At 34.3% G+C, this 10860-nt stretch overlaps 2 protein-coding genes across 2 annotated transcripts; one reads left to right on the top strand and one right to left on the bottom strand.

Annotated features, from left to right (window-relative positions):
• Positions 1-2903: 2903 nt before the first annotated feature.
• LOC132039409 (uncharacterized) lies at positions 2904-3538 on the top strand. The gene is made up of 2 exons (XM_059429895.1): positions 2904-3008; positions 3056-3538. The coding sequence occupies exons 1-2, from the start codon at positions 2904-2906 to the stop codon at positions 3536-3538; spliced, it is 588 nt and encodes a 195-aa protein (XP_059285878.1).
• A 4973-nt stretch (positions 3539-8511) lies between these two features.
• Positions 8512-9195, bottom strand: LOC132039410 (probable E3 ubiquitin-protein ligase ZFP1). Its single transcript, XM_059429896.1, has one exon. It carries the CDS (start codon positions 9193-9195, stop codon positions 8512-8514), a length of 684 nt encoding a protein of 227 aa, XP_059285879.1.
• Between the last annotated feature and the right edge of the window lie 1665 nt (positions 9196-10860).

The following is a 10860-nucleotide window of genomic DNA, read 5'->3' on the forward strand; positions in this document are numbered from 1 at the left end:
ATCAAAATATTTTCTCGTAACGCACAAGTCTTAATTATTTCCATAATTTCCGATTATGCAAGAACACGGGACATAACATAAAGGCTCGTAGATACATATGTGCGGGTAGTAAATGTCTCATGATCACCTTAATGTATATCCTGTATATCATTTTTGTAGCCTCGTGGGCCGATATATATATATATATATATATGTATGTATGTTTTAGGAAATGTTAATGATCATTTTATGATAAGTTTCGTGTTAAGAATGATGTATGTTCAGGGTGGGGTTGATGACATGTATGAAAGGTGGTGCTCGGTAGGGTAGCTCCGGGTACCCGTCGTGGCCCCTAGTCGGGTCGTGACACAAATAGGATCTTTCAGTGCCACCATCTAAATTTTGACCTTGTTAAGAAAAATCTTTGGAGAATAGTCTTCAAGCTAGAAAATGATAGAACGCTCTTGGCAGTTGCCAAGATATGTATTGCGATTTGTCAGGATTTTCAAGTAAAGCCCTAACAATCGCCAAAATTTCTTATTTGATATTGGTCAAGACTGGCTTTAACAACAAGTTATGGTGATTCATCGGGATTTCTAAGCAAAATACTGACAATCGCCAGGATTAGCTTAACAAGAAGTTAATGGTGATTCATCAGGGTTTCTGATTCTGAAGAGCCGCCAAAATTGTCTCAGCATTTGTGGCTGCAATCTTGGCGATTCATTAGGATTTTTGGCTAAATCCGGATGATCACCATAACATGTTGTGTATAAATTCACCAAAACATTTTTGTATCAGATAATCCAAGTCAACTCCAAATATGACTACAAATTTGATACACAACTTTCTAATACCAACTATTGGATAAAGAGAGTTGTTCCATTAGCATATCCATCAGTGCAAAGAACATATATAGTTGAAGCAACTGGATTCTTGGATAAATATCCTTTTACAACTATTGTAATTCCTCTACCTTCTGAACCATCAAATATAGATATGGCAATGAGAATTATGTAGAACAATCAGATCCTTTTCACCTCCACTTGCAGCTAATGTTTCAAGGGGAAAATCAAAGAGGAATCTTAATTTGCATGGTTAGTGGAGTCGCAACGAACTTTTTTTCTGTTACTGCTTGTCCATAAAGTTTTCAAGCACAAAGAATTGCACCATGCTACGCGAAACCAAGATCTACGCAAAACTTTTGCTCCAAGAGCCAGATAAAGGGATCATTTGTATACCTGAGAGTGTTTAAAGTGGAAATCTTGGCAGTCAAAAAGACGAGCACGGAAGTGAATATGATGCACAAGATCAATCTAATAAATCTGAAGGCTTCTCTTTCTTATCCTTGGATACATGAAAAATGGATCTGGCTGAGCAGAACCAAGTCTCAAGATACTATTTGGATTGCGTTGGATGTAGCTAATGGACTTTACTATCTTCACAGCTTTACCAAACCGGGATACACATATCCACCAGAACATCAACAGCGTAGAACATTCTCCTTGACAGCAACTTACGAGCAAATATTTCAATTTTAGTCTTGCTAAAGAAACGGATACATGAGGCACGACAAGGGAACTTGTGGGAGCGACAGGATGAGTATGTTGAGACAGGGTCAATGACTTCCAATTATGCCTTTCGAGTTGATACTGTTGGAATTGGTCACTGGAAAAGATGCTCTAATTGTAGAGGAAGGTGAAGATATTTTGTTTTCTGTAGCAGTAGCTATATAATGGGAGGAGAAAATGCAGAAATTGAACTCAGTAGCTATGTTGCTTAGACTTTTTAGAAATGTTGTCAATTGCGTGTGGGTGTTGGAATTAATGCATTCACAAGGATACTCTCCTTGACTTTTATGTTTTCTAGGAGTTCTTTATTATTTCAAGAATATCATTTAGTTTTTCAATATTATCTCATAGTTTTTTCAGAAATCTTTTAGAGTTTGTGATACATGTATCTAGTGAATTGTGATACATGTATCTAGTTATTTGTGCAAGACTTTTGAATTGATTTTTTGAGTAGTATAAATAGAGATGTAATTGATGATTGTAATCATCTCAAGTAGCCTAATACAACTTGAGCATTCTCTACGAAAAATATTCTCTTCATATTCTTTCCTACAAATTGGTGTCAAGAGCAGTTTTCGTTCTTAATCTGGGGTTAGGTCAAGAAAAAAAATTATGGCATCTAAAACAAATGATGGTGCTGATTCTTCAGTTGTTCTTACTCTATTTTTTGATGGAAATGACTTTGAATACTAGAAGATAAGAATGAGAACTTATCTAAAAGCTGAAGGTTTGTGGATTATTGTTGCAAATGGCTATGAAGAGCCAGAAGACGATGGTGAACTTTCAGTAGCAGAGATGAAAAATCTTGAGGCTAAGCGTCGTCAAGATGCAAAGGCTTTGAGCAAAATTCAAATGGGAGTCTCAAGAGCATTTTTGCAAAAATTGCTACTTGTGAGATTGCAAAGCAAGCTTGGGAGTCTCTGAAAGCTCGAGGTGTATGGTGACGAAAGGTACGCACTATCAATCTTCAAACTCTTAGAAGAGAGTTTCAAAATTTGAAGATGATAGAATCTGAAAAAATCGATGAATATTGCACAAGAGTCATGAATATTGTTAATGAAATGAGAAATCATGGTGATGAAATTTCTGACCAACAAGTTGTGGAAAAGATTCTAATTAGTGTCACAGAAAAGTATGAGTATATTGTTGCTATCACTGAGGAGATGAAAGATCTTTCTAAGTTTTCCATCAAAGAGCTAGTTGGATCGTTTCGTGCACATGAGAAGTGAAGATTTTTTCGTGAGAATCAACCCAAAGAGACAGTGACTTTCCGATCCCGTAACCAATGAGAATTCTCAAAATTTCTCAAAGAATCAACAAAAAAAGAAGTACAATCCAAAAAAGAAGCAGATCGTGATGGCCCTACTAAGAAAGTTGAAGAAAAAGGTGAGAAAAGTACTAGTCTTTTTTGTAAAATTTGCAAAAAGACTAATCATAATGCAGAAAAATGTTGGCACAAAGGTAAGCCCCAATGTAACTTTTGTAAAAAGTTTGGCCATATTGAGAAGGATTGCAGCACAACAACGGGAGCAAGTAAATTTCGTGAAGGAAAGGAGGAAGAAAAGGAAGAAAACTTTTCTACGCTTCTCAATCGATGCTTCAAAGAAAGCAATGAATGGTATGTTGATAGCGGTTGTACCAATCATATGACTGGAGATGAAAAGGCTTTCCTCTCATTTAATCGCAGCATCACTTCTAAAGTGAGAATGGGGAATGGAGCCTTAGTTGATGCAAAAGGTAAAGGTACCATTTCGATTAACAGAAAAGGGAGCGGTAAGCAAATTCATGATGTTCTTTATGTTCCTGACTTGGAAGAAAATTTGCTTGGTGTTGGTCAGCTCATGGAAAATGGTTATTCTCTTGTGTTTAGAGATAATTATTGTAGAATTTATGATAAAATTGAGCCAAATCAAGTCATTGTTGAAGTAAAGATGATAAAAAGAAACTTTCCTTTACAACTTCATTACAATGCATTAAAAATGAAGTTGTAGATGATTCATGGCTTTGGCACAAAAGGTTTTGCCACTTGAATTTTCATGGTTTGAAGCTTCTCAAGCAAAAAGACATGGTGCAAGGCCTTCCTGAGATACATACTGAGGTAGATCCATGTGAAAGTTGTATTATGGGAAAGCAACATAGAAAGTCTTTTCCAAAAGGGAAGTCTTGGAGAGCAAGTGTACTTTTGGAACTAATCCATATAGACATTTGTGGACCAATGAAAACTCCATCTCTGGGAAGCCAAAGGTACTTTCTAATTTTTATTGATGATTTTTCAAGAATGACTTGGGTTTATTTCTTGAAAGAAAAGTCAGAAACATTTGCTACATTCAAGAGATTTAAAGCCTTTGTTGAGAAGCAAAAAGGTTGCGAAGATCAAAACCATTGTAAAGTGACAAGAGGAGGTGAATACACAAGTCGAGAATTTGAAAAATATTGCAAAAATGAAGGCATTGAGAAGCAACTTACAACAGGGCACACTCCTCAACAAAATAGTGTATCCGAAAGGAGAAACAGAACCATTATTGAAAAGGCCAGAACGATGATGAATGAGAAAGGGCTGCCAAAATATTTTTGGGCAGAAGCAGTACATACAGCAGTGTACATCCTCAATAGGTGCCCGACAAAGGCATTGAAGGATAAGACACCAGTTGAAGCTTGGAGTGGAATGAAACCTTCTGTAAGTCATTTTAAAATTTTCGGGTGTATTTGTTATGCTCATATACCTGCTGAAAAAAGAACAAAATTAGATGAAAAGAGTCAAAAATGTATATTTCTTGGTTGTAGATAGGCTTCTCGATGTCAAAACTAACAAACTTGTTGTTAGTAGAGATGTCATTTTTTATGAAAAAACAACATGGAATTGGAAAGATAAAAAGGTGGAGAATACTTCTATCATTTCTTTAAATGTGCCAAGTCAAGAAGAGGATGATAAGAGGAAGATGTCCCTCAAGTGGGAGAAATCTCGCATCCAGAAGATGAAGAACCACCTCCAAGAGGAACAAGAATGTTGAGTGACATCTATCAAAGATGCAACTTTGCCTGTATTGAGCCAGAAAATTATGAGGAGGCAATAAAGCATGATGTTTGGAAGACAGCCATGGTAGAAGAAATTTGGATGATTGAGAAATAATACTTGGGAGCTTGTGGATGTACCCAAAGAAAGAGAAGTTGTAAGTCTAAAATGGATTTACAAAATCAAACTCAATCAAGAAGGAGAAATTCAAAAGCACAAAGGCTTGCTAGAGGTTTCACTCAAAAGCCAGTATTGATTTCTATGAAACTTTCTCTCAGGTTGCACGTCTTGAGACAATTAGAACCACGATTGTTGTTCCGCACAAAAGAAATGGAAGATTTTTCAACTTGATGTTAAGTCTCGCATTTCTAAATGGAAAACTTGATGAAGAAATTTATGTTGAGCAACCTCAAGGATTTTTTGTTCATGGGGAGAAGAGAAGGTGTACGAAGCAAAAAAGGCCCTTTATGGGGGGGGTTAGCCAAGAGCCTCCGGTACAATGAAATTGATACATACTTTCGAAAATAATTTTGTGAGAAGTAAAAGCGAAGCCACTTTGTATGTGAAGCAAGAACATGGCAGCATTGTCATTGTTTGTCTCTATGTGGATGATCTGATTTTTACAGGAAATGATCTGAAGATGATGCAGAAATTCAAGCAAGATATGATGCAAACTTATGAAATGAGTGATCTTGGGTTGCTACATTATTTCTTGGGCATTGAATTTTCTCAAGTGAAAGAAGGAATTTTTATTTCTCAAAAGAAGTATACTAAAAGTATTCTTCAAAAATTTAAATGATGGATTGCAGTCTTGTGGCCATACCATTAGCATCAAATCGTAAATTTAAAAGATGATGGAGCAAAGAAAGCTAATAGGTCACTTTACGGGAGCTTGATTGAAGCTCCGCTATATCTTACTTCAACAAGACCTGACATTATGTTTGCTGCTAGTTTATTATCCAGATTCATGCAAGAACCAAGCCAAGTGCATTTTGGAGCTGCAAAGCGTGTTCTACGCTACTTGCAAGGAACAATAGATTATGGGATAATGGACAAATTTGATGGAGATTTAGACTTAATTGGCTATTCGATAGTGACTGGCCGGAAGTATAGATGACATGAAGAGTACTTCTCAAGTTATGCTTTCTTATTTGGTTCAAGCATTTGTTCTTGGTTGTCAAAAAAGCAAAGTGTTGTTGCTCAATCCATCGCCGAAGCAAGATATGTCTCAAAGTAGCCTAAGGCTACTTCTCAAGCTATTTGGCTTTGGAGAATTCTTGAAGATATTGGTGAAAAACAAAAAGAAAGGACTGTTTTGTATTGCGATAACAAATCAGCGATTGCCATTGTCAAGAATTCGGTCAACCATGAAAGATCGAAGCATATTTCCATCAAGTACCATTTTATCTGAGAAGCACAAGAGAAAGGTGAAATTCAGTTGTATTATTGCCAGACAGGAGAACAACTTGCTGACATCTTCACCAAAGCACTTCCTAGAGAAAAGTTTTGCTATCTTCGAGAACGCATTGGAGTTGTCAAGCAAATGCATTAAGGGGGAGTGTTGAATTAATGTATTCACAAGGATACTCTCCTTGACTTTTATGTTTTCTAGGAGTTCTTTATTATTTCAAGAATATCATTTAGTTTTTCAATATTATCTCTTAGTTTTTTCAAGAAATCTTTTAGGAGTTTGTGATACATGTATCTAGTGAATTGTGATACATGTATCTAGTTATTTATGCAAGACTTTTGAATTGTTTTTTTGAGCAGTATAAATAGAGATGTAATTGATCATTGTAATCATCTCAAGTAGCCTTAAGTAGCCTAATATAACTTGAGCATTCTCTAAGAAAAATATTCTCTTCCTGTTCTTTCCTACAGTGGGATCCTCCAAAAATAGTGCATTTTGGAGGATCCGGCACAGGTGTGACTGCAGTTTTAGGAGCAACATAGCTCAGCAGCTGTCCAAGTCGAGACTTGCGAACTTATTCAACATAGCTCCATCCATTTGTGACCTATGCTTTTAGTTTCTTGTTTCACTGGAGATCTATCAGCAGGTAAAACTCTATTCTATCTTATATACTGATCCGCTATTTTATATAACTTTTCCTGTTATTGTTCTCTTTTATTTGATTGATTACACTAAACCTGCAGATTTTAGCAGGTGTACCCTTTATGTTTGCAGTTGTTTCGCTGCAAAAATTGGTGCCTGAGGCTAAGTGGCGAACATTAGAAGGAATTCAAGCATTAGTGACATTACTACAATTGTGGAAAAAGCAGATTATTACCATACAGATCATTTGTCTAATATGTGTACCTTAGAGTGGTACATAAGATAAATGTCGATGATATGTATTGTAATTCGTCATCTTTTAACATTATTTTGGGCCGGGAAAAATGTTTTTGTATGTATGAAAGAAATATAGTGCGTGACACCCACAACTTAAAAACAACTTTAGTGCTAAGTTTAATGAAATAAGTTTCAAAATATAAGTACACAAATAAGTATTAATCTTGCAAATTAATTAAAGAAAGAAAACTTCAGATTAATACAAGAATTTGGCTGTCGGATATTTATATTTTCCTAGAGGCCTCTTTATTTCATCCCTTTGAGGAGCTGCAGGAGTTGAGATTAGATTGGAACTTCATTAAAGGTCAAAATCCTCTTCCTTCTCTTGATTATTTTGAAGCGGATCCGTAGTAGCTTAGGCAGATATGAGTATACTCATATGGAGCAACTAGTTTCAATGTACGTTAGCTTAACAAATATTATAAAAATGTAAAAGTAATAATTTTAATATAATGCATATATAACTTAAAATATTTTTTAACTTATAAATTAAAATCAAAGTTTACAAAAGTGCAAATACAAGAATTAAAAAATCTAAATGCTATGCATTTCTATAGTAATCTTTGTTAATGTGAAGGGCAAAACTGAAGCTCGGCAGATGGGACAATCTTTCTTCCTCAACAACCACTTTTTGATGCAATCGCTATGATATTCGTGTCCGCACCAAAGTGTTCCAATGGTCTCTTCGTGTTGAAATTCTGCATGACAAATGGGACAAATCTCTGCAGATTCTCTATCTGCAACTTCTTCAGTTTTCATTGGATTATTGACTACGTTTTTAGGCGCAGCAACATGATGAATTCTTGTTTTAAGATACCTCTATATAACTTCCTCCTCATTCTCTTTTTGGCCATCCACAACACGATTGTTCCAATTTTGCGAGGATCGGCTTTGCAGATGGTATATTTCATGTGGCAATAAATTCATAAAAAGATTGTTCCAATTTTGCGAGGATCGGCCTTGCAGATTGTATAATTCATGTGGGAATAAGAGCCTATGCACTGAATCACGATCACTCAAGTTTGTTATATTAAATCCATTCAAATGCTCACCAGTAGATGCCATGGATTGATAGTTTTGTGTCTGATTATGATGGGATCTTAGAGTTCTTGAAAGGAACAAGCAGCAGAAACAATGTATAATAAGTTGAATGGCAATGAAGTATATATAGTGCCATATTTTCTAGTTCATTTGGGAGATTAATAAGTTGTTTTCCTAATTTGTTTTGGGATTCTGATTTATTAAATCTATTTTGGTATTACTTACCTAAATGGGTTTAAATCTTTTTAAAGACGGATTATTACCATACAAATCTTTTGTCTGATATGTGTACCTTAGCACTCTACATAAGATAAATATAATGCCGATGATATATTTTGTAATTTGTTGTCTCGTAGCAATATTTAGGAAGGGAAAAAATGTTCTTGTATATATCAAAGACGTATAGTACATGACATCTACAACTTAAAATCAATTTGTCTTACTAAATCCAATAGAATGAGTTTAAAAATATACTAAAACACAAGTATCGGTCTTGCAAAATTCGAAAAAGAAAACTTTAGATTAATACAACAGAATATCAAAGTAAAATGACATGATTATCAAGTTGATGTAAAGGGCAAAACAGAAGCTCGGCACATGGGACAATCTTTCTTCCTCAACAACCACTGTTTGATGCAGTTGCTATGATATTCGTGTCCGCACCGAAGTGTTCCAATAGTTTGTTCATGCTCAAATTCCACATGACAAATGGGACAAATCTCTGCAGATTCTTTATGAGCAACTTCTTCAGTTTTTGTGCGATTATTTACTCCGTCTTTAGGCGCAGTAGTTCTTGTTTTAACATAACCCAATACAACATCCTCCTCATTTAAATCTGGATAATCCATGTCATTCTCAAGATCAGTATCATACAAAGATTCAAAGTCAAAATCATCATCCAAATCTGCTACGTTTGTCCTTAAGAGGCTATCCACCAAATCCCTACCACTCACGTTAATTATTATAGGTCCGATCGGATTAACAGTGGGAAAACCTGTAGACCCCACAGATTGATAATTCATTGGAGTAATTGTGCCTTGATCATGCCTTGAAACGTATGGTTCATTATTACGTAGACGTGCCAGAGAGGACGGATGATCAACTGATGAGGGATGTGGTCTACCAGAAGAATGATCATAGGGCCCCCTTGTAATTCGTTGGATACGCCGATAGGCTTGTTGCGAACGTGGATAAATGCCAAGATAAATATGATAATTATCTGGAGAAGAATGAGTGTCACTCATTTTTCAAGAACACTAAAGAACAAATTAAACAAAAATAAAGTAGAGATTTCTTTGAGTTCTTGACGGGAACACGAGAAGCAGAAAACACTCTATAATAAGTTCCGAGTGTCAATGAACTTATATATAGAGATAGCCTACCATACTTCCTACAGCATTTGGGAAACTAATAATAAGTTGTAATCCTAATTTGTTTTGGTAATTAATAAGTTGTCTTCTTAGTTCAGTTGGGAAATTATTAAGTTGTATTCCTAATCTGTGATGGAATCCGATTTTGTTAATATAGGCGTTAGTTCCATTTATGGTATTATTTTTAATGGGTTTAAATCTTATAAACCTTTTGTTTTTGGAAACTTACGTGGAAAGAAAGTAAAAGGAAATACATGATTGATACACAGTTAAATATCCTTTGTCGAGTTTGACCAGAAAAGAAGGTAAAGAAATATAGTTGGCAAAGGATATCAGTGAAAATTAAATATAAGTAATATTCAACTCAATTTTCTCTCATTTTGGTTGGAAACGAAATATAAAAATAGGCCTATTTATTTGAATGCAAAGGTACTTATTATTATTTAAATAAGTTATATTAGGTCGGCAGAAAAAAGTTCGGTTTAATCATAGAAATATGTGATTTTTTTTGTCATATGATTACCAAAAGTAATGATAATTAGCGAACAAATTTAATACAAAATGCCAATTTAGGGTATGTTTGATGAATCTTTCAAAATCTGCTTATTTTAAAAAATAATTTTGTTAAATGAAATTTCATAAAAGGTCCTTTCACATATCAGCAGTTTATTGTATTTGAAAAAGAATTTTAAAAATGCTTTTATAGTATTATACAAGCAGTTTGTGTTTATCTAATCCTTGCTAGAGTGTTTACTAGCACCAAATTACGAAAAGAAAAAAAAAAACAAGTAGAGGTTAAATCCAGCTATAATAAATATTATTTAAGTATATGAATTTCGTAAAATATTTACTATGCGAGAATAATTACGTTTTCTTTTTTTAAATGTAATAATAAAAGGAAATACTGTAATACAAATTCTATATCCTTGTTTAGTTTGACCAAAAAAAGAAACAGGTAAAAGAATTATAGTTGGAGAAGGAGAGGGAATATAATTAGTTTTCCACTAAATTTTCTCAACTTTTGATAGGAAATGAAATATAAAAAGTAAATTACTATTGATGGGAATAAATTTCTCAAATAGTCACTCAAGTTATAGAAATTATGGAGAAAAGTAACTTTGCTTTAGGATTGTGAATTAAAATTTGCCGGAAATCCTTATTGGCTATTTAAATTCTAATTTATATTGTTATATATAAAAGCATATATTGTATTTTGAAATAAACATAAAGCCCGATAAGTTATAGAACTTTACTGCAGACGAATTAAGTGCCTATTGAAATTATTTAAGTAAATCCCGATATGTGGGCATAAAGCCCCGGTTATTTCGGACATTTCTTAAAGTCCATCTTTATTTGACAGTAAATATGTGAATGGAATTTATAATTAAATGAAGAACAACATGTTCGACCTTTCACTGCATTTAAGTTTGAATTTAGACAAGAAGTCGAAGTGGTAAAGGTCATTTATTACGACGGACTACTTGGAGTCTTAAACAATGATTTTGTAGAAAGAATTTGAAGAAAATAAACTATTAATTT

This window comes from Lycium ferocissimum, chromosome 12 (assembly GCF_029784015.1).
Source record: "Lycium ferocissimum isolate CSIRO_LF1 chromosome 12, AGI_CSIRO_Lferr_CH_V1, whole genome shotgun sequence".
NCBI classification, from domain to species: Eukaryota; Viridiplantae; Streptophyta; class Magnoliopsida; order Solanales; family Solanaceae; genus Lycium; species Lycium ferocissimum.

Coding starts and splice junctions, on each gene's coding strand:
- LOC132039409 (XM_059429895.1), top strand. CDS start 2,904: ATGGCCCTACTAAGAAAGTTGAAGAAAAAGGTGAGAAAAGTACTAGTC. Junction 3,009..3,055: donor AGAAAAATGTTGGCACAAAG/GTAAGCCCCAAT, acceptor CATATTGAGAAG/GATTGCAGCACAACAACGGG.
- LOC132039410 (XM_059429896.1), bottom strand. CDS start 9,195: ATGAGTGACACTCATTCTTCTCCAGATAATTATCATATTTATCTTGGC.